This window comes from Salminus brasiliensis, chromosome 7 (genome assembly GCF_030463535.1).
Source record: "Salminus brasiliensis chromosome 7, fSalBra1.hap2, whole genome shotgun sequence".
NCBI classification, from domain to species: Eukaryota; Metazoa; Chordata; class Actinopteri; order Characiformes; family Bryconidae; genus Salminus; species Salminus brasiliensis.
In genome coordinates, this window is record NC_132884.1 from 7,354,813 (window position 1) to 7,372,551 (window position 17,739).

At 42.2% G+C, this 17,739-nt stretch overlaps 1 protein-coding gene across 1 annotated transcript; it reads right to left on the reverse strand.

Annotated features, from left to right (window-relative positions):
- Window positions 1-662: 662 nt before the first annotated feature.
- fam171b (family with sequence similarity 171 member B) lies at window positions 663-16,722 on the reverse strand. The gene is made up of 8 exons (XM_072683633.1): window positions 16,314-16,722; window positions 10,863-11,099; window positions 8,828-8,920; window positions 8,405-8,557; window positions 7,228-7,404; window positions 6,879-6,995; window positions 5,467-5,590; window positions 663-5,194 (listed from the first exon to the last, which is right to left on the reverse strand). The coding sequence occupies exons 1-8, from the start codon at window positions 16,474-16,476 to the stop codon at window positions 3,946-3,948; spliced, it is 2,313 nt and encodes a 770-aa protein (XP_072539734.1). The 5' UTR covers window positions 16,477-16,722; the 3' UTR covers window positions 663-3,945.
- Window positions 16,723-17,739: the final 1,017 nt, after the last annotated feature.

Consider the following 17,739-nt stretch of genomic DNA (forward strand, 5'->3'; position numbering starts at 1 on the left):
TTTCTACATTTATTTAAAAGTGGAGATATGACATAAATAACTTTTGAGAGATGGGTCACGTCCCAACCCCTCCACCTTAGTCCTATATACACCCATCCATTCTCACCTCAACTTCGACCCCCCCCCTTCTCCCATCTTCTTTATTGATCACCTCTGCCACCCAGGGCAAATATTAACATACTAACCTGTTTTGTACTTAACAGGAAGTGATGAAGCGTTGCAATGCCAACATGCCAGCATACATCAGTACAACTCCTCCAACCACTGCACTTGCATCATTAGTCGTCAAAGTTTTCTAATAATTTTTTCAGACCTAAGTAGCTTCTCCACTTTTTTCCGCACTGCATTGTGGGATAATAGTGTCTGTGCTAACCGACCGGTTCTGAGAATGTATCAAGGGTATTTGAGAATACTTAACTTTTAAATGTATTCCATACTAAAGCATGCTTTTTGGCGTGCCTCCCACACATGCTACACAGGCGCCTCACAAACCACATGGATTAACTTCTATAGTGAGAATGCGACGGACATCCCAGGCTGTCCTACATACAAGAAAGGGTAACTCTGGATATTGTCCGGACCTGATTCTTGTCCGGATTTCATACGTCAAAACGGCTTATGATTACGTTTTCATAAACATTTAGGTAAGCAGAACTCATGAGCACTGGTTACTTTCTTTATTGATGTGCACAAAAAAGGCAAATCACAAGCTGGTCAGCAAAGCATCTGAAAAATGGGAGGACGTTCCCTTAAGCGCTTTGTAAAGTGGCCTGTTTCAAAATGACTGAATGGACGGAGTTTACGATGAACATAAATCATACACAGTACAATGTGGAAAAGTGGCTTCAAAACACATTTGGTTGACACTACTTACAAAGAACATTATCTTCTCAGCTTCTTTTTCAGCCATGCATCTCTCTTGTATTATCATCATAATGTAAAAAAAAAAAAATTAAAAACCGCCTTCCAAAACTCACTTCCACACACTTCTGCTACTTGGTAACAGTCTACCAGTCTATTAGTGTTTCTTTCAGAATATCAGAGCTACATTAAGAAAAATAATAAACTCAAAGTAATAACACGTTCAGAAAGTGAATATATTAGAACCTACTGGTCACTTATGTGAAGTAATATCACCCACCAAAACATCTACGCACAAAAACATCATGGTGTGCTGGACGTATGGCCATTTAAGCTTACACTTTAAACACAGAAGAAAAGCCTTGGTAAAAGAAGACATAAACCTGAGCCAAATCTCGGATGCTTTCTGCTACATTCTCACTAACACATAATATCGTCCAATGGTGGAAAGAAAACCTTCACAACAAACTGCATGCAAATTTCAACAATATAAACAATGGTAAATGAGTGTGTGAAACCTAAAATCTTTGACCTCTAAGGTTGTAGTGCGCTACCTTTTTTTTGTTCGTTTTATTTTTTTTTATTTTGTCCCGAATGCCAGAATTTAGTCCTCTGTGTTTTAGTTAGATACTTGAGGAAAATATATGACTGATCTTGTTGTTTCACAACATTCCTAATCACTACATTTACTGGATTTCATGTTTATTAAGGACTTTCAGCATCAACAAATGGCAGGAAGGCTCTGGCAACCAGAAATGAATCTTTGTTAACGCTGTAGACGTAGGGAAAAAGTGTCACTAAGCAAAAAAACTAACATAAAGACCGGACACAGCTCTTGCTTGTGTGAAACAGCTTCAGAAAAATGGCTTGAAATGAGTTCCTTATCCAGTGTCTTTAAGAATGCAGCACTGAAGTGATAATGTCATTATTTAGAGTCAAAATTCAAACTCTAACCAGAACAGTAAGATGGAGAAGGCCCAATGATTTTTGGGAACTAAAAAAAATATTTTATTTGGGATGTCCCGATCAGGTTATTTTGCCCCCCAATCCGAGTCTCTTAATGTATCAGCCAATACCGATCCGATATTTGTGCCTATTTAAATAATAGCTACACAGTTTAGATGAGCATCTAATTAATACATTCAATAAAATCCCTTTATTTTTAGTATCAATTTCTATGATGAGATTTATTTAGTTTAGTAGAGATTTTCTGAAAATTACTGTGTTTAATATCTTATAATCCAGCCTGACTCTCCTCACTGACTAATCAGCTCCCAGCTCCTTTACAACACAGCAGTCAGGTCACTTTCTGTATGTGTTTAGTGGTACCCCCTGGTTCTGAATGGGCTCTACACTGCTGAAAGGTAAGCGGTTCTCCCGCTGGTAAAACAGAGCGCTTTAGTAAAAGTTTTCAGTTTCAAAAAGTTTCAGATATTATGGTCTGTTTTCATGTTCCACTGTAAAATAGTTCCACACTGCAGACTTGGTTGGAAACAAAAGAATTCTTTCAGAAACATCCAGCAGAAAATGGTCAGAATTGGTACTTTTCTCACCTTGGTATCTGGGTAGACTGGCCCAAACACGCTCGCCCATTGGTTAGGACCGCCAGCATAATTATGAAGAGGCAGAACCACCGCATCAACCAACCACTGACAGCTTTCATTTACATTAAGTGGGACCAATTTAGAGACAAAACATTATTCTGGGCCTTCTGGAAGTCCAAGATACGTCGCTGACTGTGAATACAGTCAGAGTGGCAGCCTAACATACTGCCCAGAACTGAAAGCCTTACTCTAACAGTCATGGTTTGCTACTGCATTTAAGTGCCTATAGCAGACAGATGAGTCTGCCGTAGTAGAACACCAGTCTAGGCCAACCTGCACACTTTTTTTCCCAGCTGCCATAGCCGTCCCTGATGCCACTGCTGCGAAAAGTCCTTGTTTCTCCTATCATGGCACTCTGTGGCAGTTGTTTTGTTTTTAATATTTTACATAAGTACCTAAATGTAAAACTAAAAAGGACAACCTCAGGCATACAAAGTCTTCTGTTATTATCCCGTTACAAGCATCCTTTTCATGTGCAGACTCTTCATCAGTTTAAAAAAAAGCTTAGTAGGTTTAGACGTTGTGCTCACAGTGAAAAAAAGTTGAATCTGAATGTAAATATGTACGCTATTTCAATGCACTCTAGGTAAACATAGGACTTTACAAATGTGACACAGGCAATGACACACTGGAGTGAGGAGTTGACCTATTGTGTAGGAGGGACTTATTGGCCAGTAGTCAACATCATCCACCTGCAGAGCCCGGAGAGCCAGCCGCGGTTCAGTTTTTAGTAAATGTACATTAGTTACTACGCATTTACCTAACAAGTTAGCATCTTTGTCGAGTTTTACGTTCCACCTTAAATGGAGCAGCAGTTGAACAACGAATGCCTTTAACAAAATTTCAATTGTAGGACTTTAACGTGGAAATAATTCCAAAATATAGCTGTGCTTGTAAAGGACAGACCTATTAATTAAAACTGTCTATGAAAAGCTTAAAACTACTCGCTTAAAACCTTATAGACATAAAGGTTATACGCTTGGCTTAAATTTCAGCATCAATAGGCAGCACTCTTTATCTTAATAAAGGAGAGGCCTCACAATTACTCTTCTGTGATTCTATGTGTATTTAAAAATAAGCTCATCTGCTTTACTAATGATCCACAACAGCTTCTAACAACACCTGAGATTCTCTTGTGAAGGGAAATAAGAAAAACTTAAAACTGCTGCAGCTAGGTGGCCATAATAATGCCACACCTTGGAACTGCTGGTCCGAATCTATTGGTCTAGAACGGCGTCTGGCTCTCCAGCTCTGCAGATGGATGCATCTCCCAATAGTTGGACCCAGCAAAATTAGAGATGCCACAAAAACACTTTTGGAAAGCTTTGCTCCAACGCTAAAGACAGGTTCTTGTTTTTTATCAATCATGGCACCCTTCCTGATGACAATACAATAAGGCAAGTTGATCGAAACCAGATATATTTGGCAGACACTGAAAAGCTCCACACAGGCTGAGCAGAAAGGCTGAACAAATGTCAGGCTAGCGTTTTGTTTGCGGCCTCTCCTCCCTCATATGTCGAGTTGTTTTCTTATCAGGCTTTTTGTCCCGTACCTTCCGCAGCCTACGAGGTGGTGGGGTGGATCTGGACTCGCTGGAGGTGTCACAAGCATCCTTGTCCTCAGGGATGTTTGGGATAGCTGTGCTGCTGCCCTCTAAGGTGTTCCTCAGGGATGCATCCTCGGGACTTCCAATTTCACTGCTGCTCAAGTCCTGTTCCTCGTGGCCTCTGCCCCCTATTGCTTTGGGCATGTTGCTGATGGAGGGACCCTCCCGGTCACTCTTCCGCACTGACTGCTGCAGCTCGTTCATGTCCACCCCGGAGTCCAGGCTGGTGTCGTTGCTGCTGCCTGGCCGGTGCCTGCCCTGGAGCTCGATTACAGAATGGCGGACTTGGGCTGCTGGTTTACCGTCCAGGGACACGAACCATGCTCGAGGAGGGTGGGGAGAGGGCTTGACCTTGGAGAGCTCCAGCAGGGTCTGCTCAGAAATTCCTTGAAGCTCACCGCGGAATGGACCCATTCCAGCTGCCTCATTCAGGGTACCTGGGACGGAGACAGATTCGAGTAGGTGACTGAAGCGGCCCCATATTCCTGGGTTGGCAGTAGAGGTTTGAGGGCCCTCCAGAGCAGGCTGCTCATCGCTGTCTTGCTGTGGGACTTTGGGCAAGGTCTGGGTGAAACTGTCTTTAAAGTTGCGCTCAGCCTGTGCTCCGTGCTCCATGCCATTCCGGGGGAAGGTGGCACATCTGCTTCCAGTGGGATCAGCCTGTGCCTGGGCAGTGAAGAGCTCTGGAGCTTGTACAATGGCCACAGGCTGGTTGTAGATGTGAAACAGCTTGTCTCGATACACCACACTCTCACCAGGGGCTTGCCGTGAGGTGCTCTTGTCAGACATTTCTCGAAGCCTTGCTACTTCATCACTGTTCACATACAAGTTGGGTACTGGAGCCCTGAGGTTCTCTAGACCGGCAGTCCCAATGTTCTCATACAGGTTCCCCACAGGTCGACAAACGTTTTCGACATAGATGTTATATTTGGCCTGTTGTCGAGGGGAGGCTGATAAATCAGGATGGCCTACACCTCTAGCTGCTGTTGGGTAAGATATGTCCCTACTGTGGTACAAGGGCTCATGGACTTCATCCGTGCTGGTGGATGTGGTCTGGTCTTTCTTTAGAACCGACAGTCTGGTGGAGTTCCGCCGTTTTCGCTCGGTCTCATGGTTCAAATCTCTGCAAAGCAAGCACATAAAAAAATCCTATATTATTTAGCAGGTTGGTTAGTGGCTATAAACTGGGAAAGTAACTTTTTAAAGGCAGACTAAAACTTTAACTCTGCTCCTCAGTGTTGGCATAAGGACAAAGATTATGATTCTGGTTAGTCTGAGCTTAGTTAGCTGAGCAGGACAGGATCAGATAAGTCAGATTCTGAACTTAAGGTGAGTGTATCTGAAAGACAATAACAATCCAGCTGGGCTAAGTGGGTGGTAAAAGTGATCTCTTACCTGCAGTGACATAAAATCACAGATAAAAATCCAATGACGATCACTAGAGTACCGCCCAAGATGCCCATAAGAAGGTATGTATGGTATGAGATGAAATCCATCGAAGTTGCATGTCCCATGTAACCTAGATTTTCACAAACACAAATCTGGTTACTGGGCTAGAAATGTACAAGAACAGGCAGAATGGCTTTGTATACATAAGCCTTCAGTGATGAACACAGATTATAGGTGCCTTGTACATCTCTTAATTAAACCATAACCCTGTACGTGGGCTATGCATGGGTCGAATGTCATGTGAAGAATGGAGAATGGGGCTCCAAGAGTATAAACATGGTGACAGAACACTGTAAACAACTAACTTTATATACTATGGACAGATTTATAATAACCTGCTCTGATTTTTACTTAAATAGTATTATGCATTTTTAAATATTTAATTTAAATCTATATAGATATAAGGTGGGTGAGTTATTTATGTTATGGTCTTGTCCTTATGTCATATTTGGGAATGAGAATTACTGAACATTTTAATTTGAATATTTTATTAACTTTGTGACCAGTCCTGGGGACCCACTGCCCAGCCTAGATTCAACCAGTCAGCAGCAGACCTAATCCAGCTTGTCAGGTAATTATCAAGCCCTTTGCAAGAGGGATCAGATGTGCAAAAAGGCCACTTTGCATGATGTCTTAACAATGTTAATATTTGGTTGAAAAGTGAAAGGCTAGAAGACTTTCAAAAGACGTCTGGGAAAAGACGTCCCTCTATGTTTAAATTACATGTGCTGCACTGGGTGATGGTCCTTCAGTGCTGCAAGAGCAGTTATCAATAGCGCTTCATGTATCTCTTTCCTTTCCAGGATGTCAATATATCATGTTCTTGAACAGCTTTGATTATGTTCAGAAAGACTTGGGTTTGGGTTTGTACACAACTTTTTTATTGAATTATTGTCACAGCTATATTAGGTCTTAACCAGACACCCAATTTGGGCTACATTTTAAGCAAATGGGACAGAACTAAAAACCCCATTTTTAATGTTTCTCTTTGGGATAAATAAAGTCCATAATGGGCTAACTGGATTTAGCCCAAAAAACTGTCTATATGACGTCTGCTACCGGGTGGGTTAGGGCAGAGAAGGCCTAAGACTGTTCAGGGCAGTGGGTCCACAAGACTGAACCTGAAAACAACTGTTCCACAATGATGGCTTTAGGTGATGCTTCTCTATCTAAACTTACTTCTTCAGTAGTAGCTAAAATAATAATTCCATGGAAAGCTGTAAGTGTGTAATACTTTGCAATACTTCTGTACTGATTGCTTTAGCATTTTCTGAACTTTCTAGAACCAACATACAGGTACTATGTTGATATGCTATTATTAAAAGTAAGGTGTAGGACATAGCTAATTTGTTTCTTACCACTGGAAGAAGGAGATGGTGCTGCAATCCAATTTCCGAGATGAGGAGCCACATAGGTCCAGACCAAACCATGGCGTTCCCTCCTGACAGAGCCAACACCTTTATTAACCCAGGTACCTAAACCAAAAGAATAGCCAAAGTCAACAAAACGTCAACAGTCAAGCCTGAGACCATCTGAGATCACAGTGAGCCTCAGTGAGCATAGCATGTTATGGAAAACAGTGTGAGCTACCTCCAGTGGTTGAAAATGGCAGGGCTCAGGGGACAAGAGACAATGGAGAAATATGCCACTATTTACATTCTACCCTGCTGATCATTCATATGCTTTTCTACAGGGCTCTCCACCCACCTGTGGTCATGTCAAAGGTCCAGGCAGGGAGTGAGTCGGAGGCTTGAAGGTGGGTGTGGTACGGTAAAGGTACTGTGAGCTGAATGGAGCCTTTAATGTCAATCTCCTTCCCATTGGACAGCAACTGAGCACTGAGCATGGCCACAGGGCTCAGTTTCACACTCGCGTATCCTGAAACTTCAGAGGAATTCACTATCATTAATGAACAGCTGGCACTGCAGATATTAAGGTTTACATCCTACAGCATACTGTCTGTAAAAGGCTCTTCTATGGTGTTAACTACAGTGCTTTATAATTAATACATCAATACTGTGAGAGTGAGGAACCAAAGGGTGGGCCCACTTACAGACCCTTACAGCTGAAAGGATTTGTTTACATTGAGTTTTACACAGAGATCAGCAGATCTGACATACTGTTCAATCAATTATGCTAATCACTCAACACTATTATTTAATCAATAAGGTCAATAAGTGAAATTGTAGTCATCATTGACTTGACCTGCCCAACAATTAATCTATTAAACACAGTTTGTTAAACCTCAGTTGATGGCAACAGTGTCAAACACTGCTGATCCTTTAGGTTCATTAAGGCAGTAGGCAGTATTGACAATTGAGAACACAAACAGGCTGTAACTGTTTTAAAATATGACATACACTATATGGACAAAAGTATTGGGAAATCTGTTCATCCATAGTTCCTTCTGAAATCAAGGGTGTTAAAAATGATGCTTTTATTGGAGTAACCATCTCTACTGTCCATGGAAGAAGGCTTTCTACTAGATTTTGGAGCATTTGGGATTTTGGAGGATCTGATTGCCTTTAGCAATTAGTGTTGTCAGGATGTTGGAAGATCACCACCTCCAGCATTAGACAAGGTGCCAATATGTTCATGTTCATCAGCTCTAGAGGATCCTACCCTATTGGCAGTACTTTTCTACAGGGACTAGACAAGCCCTGTGTGTGCATTTGCATATTTGTGTCAGCAATGGGTACAACCTAAAATAGCTGAATGCATTCACTAGAAGGGTGTCCACAAACATTTGGACACATAGTTATATATACATGCAAAAACCTCAGATCTTCAAAATGACCGTGTCATTCTGGTGCATTTCTATTGGTCCAATCATCATGATATCTTGGCAAAGATGGAGATATTAACAGTCAGCATGTCTGCATACCTTTGTTGTTGAGTCCCACTGTACAGAAATGACTGTCTTTCTGAGGGGGCAGGGCTGGAACGGTCAGGTAGGCAGTCACCATGGAAATGGTCGTGTTATCAGGCAGTGAGAGGAGGCTCTTGGGGAACTGGACACTCGGCTGAGACGACAGGTCTTCAGGAGAAATAATACAGTAAATGTAAGTGTCTGGGCAGGTGTGTTTACGGTAATCCTAATTCGACTACATCATTTAAATCGAGCTTCTGAAGTCTGAAATCTTTTTCTCTCTCAAACAAATCCCAGATTGAAAGCTCTGGAATGACCCTTACTTTTATTTTGTGGCCCTTAGGTGAAACCATGCAATTCTGTTCCAGTTTTTATTTGTTTTTGTTTTTAACAATAAACACAAAATATTGTTTTAGAGGATCCAAAATAGGTACGCACCAGATGTTTTCCGTGTTATCAACACATTGTCTTCAAACAGCCAGATGTTGCCTTGGGTTTGCGGGACCAGGGACATGGTAATAGCAGAAAATACTAGAAGGGAATGTGAAAAAATGAGTTCACATCAGTTCTTTTGCCACCAGCTCAGCCTAAATTATGTTAGTGTTAGTGTCAGCGTTCAGCAGCTAAAGGTCATTTGTGCCTGAGTCAAAATACTGTCAGAGTGTTAGAAAACAGGCTGTCGTGATGTCACGGCAGCTCGCAGAACTCATTCTCTGGCAGCGCTGTGTGAAAGCCATTGTTTAAACCCAGAGACATTGATCTGGAACACAGTGACATAACTGATGGTAGGAACAAGCTTATTCGGGTAAAACAGGACTTGAATGGAAGGTTTCTAACACTGAATTCTGCTGGTATTAACAGTGTCCATATTCAAAGGCATAACAAAGACCCTGTTTACACCTGGTCACTTAATGCATGTTGAGTATCAGGACTATATCTGGATTTAAACCCGATACAAATCTGATCACTCAAACCACTACAGGAGGTGGTGTGAGACGCAGTTGAGCCACGTTATAGCAGTGTAAACGCAGTCGTCTCTACAAGATGCATTCAACAATCAAAACCTCTCAGAGTACAACGCAAAAAATCAGTAATTATTGCTGTGCAAAGGAGTAAATTTGCATATTCCATGCCATACAGCAATCAGACTTCAGTCTGACTATCCAGAGAGGCATGTGACTACCCAGTGTAAATGCATGTGGCTAAAATCTTATCAGGATACAATACAGAACCAGTCCAATGACGCGACCTGGTGTAAACAGGGTCAAAAACTATAGTCATGACAAAGTAGAGCCTGGTGATATGAATCACGATATTTAAAGATTTTTTTGCGATATTCAATATTTATCAGAATATTTCCTCTTGTAGACAAAATGCACCAACAGCATAACATTTAAAAAACTGCTATCCAAATACTCTAACATACTGAGAACCGTGATTTTTACTCAGAATATGCTGCACTCCATATAATTAAACTGATTACACTCTTTGTAATGAAACATGCAGGTAATCAGTGTTCTTTAAGCACTGACGATATCCACGATTCACTCATAAAAGTATATTGTGTATCACAATAACAAACTTTATCACAATACGATAAAATATTGTCATATTGCCCAGCTCCATGACAAAACTACACTGATCAGCCTGTGTAGGTCCCCTGACTCCTTGAGGCATGGACTCCTTGAGGCATGGACTCCTTGAGGCATGGACTCCACAAGACCTCTTGGTATCTGGCACCAGGTGTCCCGTGTAGTATCTGGCCTAAGACGTTAGCAGCAGATCATTTAAGTCCTGTGAGTTGCGAGGTAAGCTGCTGTGGATCAGACTGGCTGTTCCAGGACATCCCATAGATGCTTGATCAGATTGAGGACTCTTCCACTGTGAGTACACTACAAGCCTGCTTTGACCCAGTTGTCTGGCCATTAGAGTTTATCTGGCTCTTGTCGCTCTAGTCAGGTCATCACGCTGCCCATTTCTTACACATCTAACATGTTGCCTATGAAAAACAGCTGTTACCATCTAACTAGAGATGCACTGATTGCAATTTTCTCAGATTTCAAATTCAGGATTTTTTTTAACATGACTGGTCAATTTCCAATTTTGTATGATTCTGATTTTCTTTCTTTCTAAAAATGATATATGAAACCATACAGAATCATTTTCATTCAACTTTCATTCATTTCAGCTGAAAAGCACTCTTTCAAACGTTGCAGGTGGACAACACAGTGACTGTAAAAATGGTCACAGCCATGGTGTCACTGGCACTCTCATGCGATGCACAAGTGTAAATGTGACCAGCACAGAACCGGTTATAGCTGAGCATGCTGATCTGATTTTGGTTGACTGTCCAATTTCTCAGTGAAGATTATCTGACAGAAAGCACTGTATAAACAGAGTATTATATACGCTATGGTTGTATATAACTAAACAATATGTTCTTTTTGAATAGAAGAGTAAGCAACGGACTTACTGGGCATCTTGGTTGTCTTCCAGGGGAGCTGAGTGGGCACATAGGCCTCCATGCTGGCCACCAGGGTCAGCGTGACCCTGAGTTGGTAGGGTATGGTCAGCAGGACCTCTCCATTCTCCTGGGACTGGCTGGAGTGAAGCTGAGATCCGTTCATGAATACTCGAACTGCGGCCCCACTGAGGTACCGCTGGCTGGACGCATCCTTCACCCACACCTTCAGGGTCAGTGATGACAGCTCTGGAAGGAAATGATGAGCAGTGTTAACTCAAACACTTGGCACTGAACATTTGAATCATATGACAGAGGAGAGGTTTGTACTTATGTAATAAGCTAACATGTTTTAGAGGTAGTATATCAGCAACAATGATGTCAGCAGAAAATGCTGGATCGGATATCAGCAGGAAGTGAAGAAGAAATCTGATCCAGTCCTAATGAATCAAGCCTGAAATAGCACACACTCACACTCTGAGATGTGATGATGTTAGCTGTGTGTCCTGTGGGGTAGTAGAGTGTTCGAGTAGTCTGAGCAGGGCAGCCTACTTTTAGATGTTCATTTTAAGTGAAGAGCTTAAGTTAAACATGGCCTATTTCAAAGCTTAGGGGGTTTTAAAAAAGAAATATCAATCAGGACAGGGGAGCAGCAGAGGCAGTCCTAGGCATTTTTAGCTGGGGTGGCCCAGGGGTAGCAAAGGGATGTCAAGAGACACCACAATGTGGTGTTAATGTGCACGCACAGCAAATAATACTAATAATAGGCTGAAACATCAACAGTGGCACACAGCAGCACACACACAACAGATTATGCACATGATTCCTGTTGTTTCTGTTTATAAAAAACTATTAAAAGGAAGTTTTCCTTCACAGCAAACAACAGAACATCACTTAAGCATTGACTGTATTACATTTCACATGTTCTTGGTACAGGAACACCCGCACACAGGTTTTCAGATCTTGTTCAGTCCTAAAGATTAAGGTTAAGTGCACCCGTGTCATTATGCTGAGAAAACCTGACCAGTAGAAAGCACTGTACTGTAAAGGCAAGAGGGTGGCGAGCCATGCCATCAGCGGCCGGAGTCAGAGAGAGCACAACTGGCTGTGCTCTCTCCATGTGGGTAGAAGACACTCTCTTACCTCGCTCTTAAATTCAGCTGCCTGGCGGTTGGTGGTTTCACATGTACTGGAGGAGACGTGTTAAGTTCTTACTGCCATATGGTCTGGAACTTTGCTAGTGCTAGTGGAGCTAAGAATGGGTGACTTACTTGGCAGTACCAAACTGGGAGAAAAGGGTAAAGGGGAGTTTTGTCGCCATAATAAAATGTGTGTATAAACCAGCTTGATAAATACAGTAGTTTCATGTTCATGTTTATCTGCGCCAGAGAGTCCTATTCTATTGGCTAAGCATGCTGTGTGTGTGTCTGTGTCAGCAATGGGTGGACGTATAGTGTACTTCTAGCTCCTGTGTGTCATTAGCACTCGCCAGAGTCAGACGTCAATCAGCCTGAACTAAGCTAAGCATGGTCTGTTGCTAAGATGATAACAACTTACAGTTTAGGGTTTCTGGATGGAACTGAAACAGGCTACTGCATCTTCTCCATATGACTGCATGCAGCAAGGTTTATCAATGAATACACATACTGCTGCATGCCTAACAATAATACACTATCATCATCTTGCCCACATCAGTAGATTAGTATTGGACGATTCCCAAGATTCCATTAGCAATGCTGGGAAAGGAAAAGTGGTTGTGTGGCATCTCTTATTGTACTGAATCTCAGTCGATTTCATAAACAGGTGGAAAGGAGAAGGCAGACTGCACTGAAATGGTGAAACGTGAAATGCCACCTCCATCAGTGTCGCTAGGGCTATTTTTTATTTTCTGCTGTAATTTACTGACAGCTGCAGGAATCCTACTTTAACCTTATCTTCGCTATGAAATAATAATGAGACAGAGACCCCCAGCTCTGTCAGAGAGACTTAAAAATAGATCAAAGTGGCAACTGTCTGCACTGCACATGAGCAGAGAAAGCACAGAGCTGCACCCAAACGCAGCGCTGCACTACAGCTGCTCTCAGAGTACACAACGACAAGTCTCCTGATTCAGTGAGTCGGGATTGAATCTCTTCCCTGTTTTAAAAAAGGGAATCACTTAACAACTTAGACACATCTCAGAACACAGCGTTTATAGTAGGAGTTATATATACATACATACATACATACAATCAGGGATGCACCGATCTGTCCCGAAACTAAACATTAGCTGGACAGGGTATCGGTTCAGTAGGCCGATCCAAGAGATCCATTCACTGAATTCGATTTCCACAGCGCAACGGCCAAAACACACCTAAATATAGCACAAAGCTGAAGCACATTTCTAACAGCAAGTCTCCACAACTCGCGCACAGACTTAAAACCCAACTTGTACCAGAGGAAAAAAAAGTTAACAATGGGGAACTATATCTACCGCAGGATTTGGCTTCCGTGGCATCGCTCTGTTACAGCATAATGAAAAAGTAGCTTGTATTTGCTTAGAGCTGCACTGTTTCAACATGGTCATCGCAATGTGGGCATGCACAGTAGTCACATCGCAGGATGTTCAAAGTCATGTAAAACAAATTATGTCAGGTTATATCTGCCCAATTTTGTTTATTTTACTGCAGTATTAATATTAATATCGAAATACTGTTGCAGTTGCAGGGTTTTTTTTTCAGTATAGACAGTGGCACACAGCAGCACACACACACAACAGATTATGCACATGATTCCTGTTGTTTCTGTTAAAAAAACTATTAAAATGAAGTTTTCCTTCACAGCAAACAACAGAACATAGATTAAGCATTGACTGTATTACATTTCACATGTTCTTGGTACAGGAACACCCGCACACAGGTTTTCAGATCTTGTTCAGTCCTAAAGATTAAGGTTAAGTGCACCCGTGTCATTATGCTGACAAAACCTGACCAGTAGAAAGCACTGTACTGTAAAGGCAAGAGGGTGGCGAGCCATGCCATCAGCGGCCGCAGTCAGAGAGAGCACAACTGGCTGTGCTGTCTCCATGTGGGTAGATGACCATCTCTTCCCTTGCTCTTAAAATCGGCTGCCTGGTGGTTGGTGATTTCGCATGTACCGGAGGAGACGTGTTAAGTTCTTACTGCCATATGGTCTGGAACTTTGCTAGTGCTAGTGCTATTGTTTATTTTAGTGCAGTATTAATATTAATATCGAAATACTGTTGCAGTTGCAGTTTTTTTTTTTTTTCAATATTACGCAGCCCTAGCTTTGCCCCAAACTGAAATAAGAACCAGCACTCTTCAGCTGTTTGGACGCAACTGCTGTGGTCATGTGACCACATGACGCAAAACATGCATACTGAACTCTTTCATCCTGTGGTGATTTTATTGCTGCCTGGATGCAAGAACTTGTGTGTGCATTTGCACATCTGAAATCCAATAACACTATCCAATAACATGCGGACATGTGTACTTAACTTCTAACTCTTGTGTCATAAGCCTGAGAGCTTTATCACTGTGGAACGGGGCTGCACAACACCACACAACCGCCATCGCAATGTACGTATTCGTCACATCGCAGGACGTGCAGTGTCGAGTCCAGTGTCAAACTATAGCAAACATGTCACACTACTACTTTTTGCAGCTGTTCTCATTTCCCCTTACATATCTCCCACCCTGGATACATAAAGTGCATTATTAAGATCATGACATGTTGGATCGTTGAGTTCTGGAGAAATCCTTTTTTTAATATCGTAATATACAAACCACAGATGTCAGTTTTGTCCAATATCGTACAGCCCTAAAGAGAGGTAAATAACTGAACTAATCCGATCCGAACAGAACTTCAATAGCTATGTACACTCAGCCCACGACTCAATTCCCAATACTGGGTTTACGATTCCACACTCTCATACCCATACTCATACCCATAAACAAACAAAAGTGTATATCTGAATAAAAAAAAAAAATACTGTAGCCACGCTGCTGCGTTTACCAATTTACCAATGAGCTTTGAACTGGAGCCGTGAGGAATCTGGTGAATGACATGAGAGTGCAGTAGAGGGTTGTTGGTGCTGGTTGCTGACAAACGGTCATGTTCGAACAATGCAGCTGCATTCGATCATTTCATAATTGAGAGAATATTCACCTACCGCTTTCCATGGTGATATCACAGTGAGCACTGGTACACTAATAACCAGATTAAAGTATAAAAGTGGCTTCTGCATAAAAGGGGCTTTCTCAAATGTCTTACCCAATTCAAGGGGAATTCCACTAATATATTACATTTGCTGTAAAATTCATCCACTGAAATGTAACCGACCCTTTTTCTTACTCAAACAAGTGTCTATAACCACCAGTGAATATTCTGAGGGGTGATAGGTTGGGGAAATGTGCTCCAAACTTTTTGAGATGATGTCAGGTCTTCTTTGGGGGCTTGCAGGCTGGCTGACGAAAGAATTCCAGGCGAGTGGAGTGAAGATGGGCCTCTAACCAGAAGAACTTGTCAACTTGTCAGAGCACATTTGCCTGGCTGTCTACAATAAAAACATATAGCCAGTTCATTGACAACTCAAAACAACCAGCGAACCTTCATGTGTCTTCATGCGTCCTCTGAGTTATGACATGTAGCTAAATGTTTATACTAGTAAAACAGTGGTAATTCTGGGTATTGAATGTACCGCTTAAACCTTACTTCCGAAGAATCATAAAGCAGTGCCCCACGCATCGTCCTAGGCAATGTATTCCAGACCATTCGTTCCCTGTGACGTGAGGCAGCTTTTAGAGACACTTAAACACTTCGGACGCCTGGTTCCTATCAAAAGCACATGACACTTCTCTGTAAGTTTCTCTGGAACGGAGCATGCCGAACCAGACCACTCAGAATGACCTTTGCTCACAATTATTTAACAATGCAGCAAATCTGAACAATCAGTGCTATTCCCCTTTAACGCCTGTCCCATTCCACAGGCCCCTTCCTGTGACATATGGGGGTCTACTGCCTCTCCTGCCAGCCTCCACCAAAGGGTTATTCACACAGACCGTGGCAAAGTGCATTAAATCCATTAAATCTCTGCACGGTATAACTGCATATTATGGGATGTAGCGAGGCAGGAATACAGGCAGGAAATGTGACACTGGGGGTTACAGTACAGCTCACCATACAGTCCTGCAACCTTATCATTTATTTATCTCTGATAATAAACACAGCGTGGGGATATTCACTAAAAATAGACCCAGTATTTTTCAGAGAGCCATCCAGCCCCCCTCAGAATACGATTATCTGAAAAATAAATCAAAATAAACTATACTAATAAAAGAACACAATAATAGCCCATTTCAGTCCAACACAGCCACCCAAACAACCCAGCAGGGCTGTGTGAGAGACGCGGAAAGACCGCAGGCTATAAAAAGCCTGGTGGTGGGGTGGGGTGGTGCTGTGTACCTGCAGGCTGGGTGGGTGAAGCCGTGGCCGGGTTGCTGCCATTGTCCTGGGTCGGTGAGGCAGGGCCGTGGGGGAGCAGGCCGGCCTGCGCTCCCCTCAGCTCCCCATCCTCCCAGAAAATCAGCACAACGAAGAGGAGCAGGTACGCTGCGACTTCAGCCATGGCGGGAGAGGGCAGCGCCTCAGAGACATAACTGCACGCAGTGAGGCGAGGGTGGGCTGGAGGCGGTTTTCTTCGGGGTCGTCGTGTGTTTGTTTGTCTGTCTTTTTGGTTGTTTTGTTAGAGCTAGCTATATCCCTTCAGGTCGGTGTGAGCATCACGGTCACGTCTCGGTCCACGGAGACACAGGCATGAAGCGGCTGCTGGTGCCTTTCTATGGGCGGGTGTCCGTGTGAGACAGTTGCATCATCATCATCATCAGCAGCAGCAGCAGCAGCAGCATCACAGCAGCGCAGCGCCATCTGCTGGAGGAGCCGTGTAACACCGCTGGAGCCCAGGTTAACAACAGGGGGTGGATTCAGATGACACATCAGGACATATGGAAGAAGGTTATATGGTATTAACAGTGTTATTATTATGTATCACTGTCGTTATCATTTGTTACTGTAATAATAATAATAATAATAACTACACACGTTGTCATATGGACATACTACACACAGAACACACACTATATACACACACACAAGCACACTCACCCCCTCACCCCTTAATAACCAACCAAGAGGAAATATGTATATTATGTATATTAATATGTATATTATAATATAGATCCCTAGCAGTCTGGTAAGCCTAGTAATAATGATACATTATTAGTTATAATTAGATCACTATTACTAGTAATTATTACTATAAAAAAACAGTAGTAGTGCCATGTGATGAAGCTTTGGTAATAAGAGTCATTTGTGTTATGTAGTTGTATATATGCTAGTAAATAAGGGTACTAATAATAGTAGTAATATTAAATGGTGGTGTGTATCTAGGTCTTGTAATGAGGTTTATAGCAACTGTGTTATGTAGGCTGTGTAATAAGGGTAATTAGTGTCCTATGGTGATATATAGGCCTGGTTATAATAGCAATAATGATATAGGGTGATTACAGGCCTAGTTACATGGATGACAGTGTTTCATGATGATGTATATAGGCCTGGTTTATTACCACAAAGAATGATCAGCAGTAGTTTAAAAATGTGGTGGATATAGGCTTTGTAAAAAGGTAATAAGCAATAGTAATTGAGTTATATAGGCTGAATAACAGGTAATAACAGCATTATAATAGGAACAGTAATATTACATGGTGATTTACTGAGGCATGATGAAAAAAGGCAGCAGTGGCACACGGTGGTATATAAACTTGGAACAAACATTAATAATGTTATATGGTCTAAGGCCGAGTAATGAAGATAATCATTTTAGTAGTGTTAA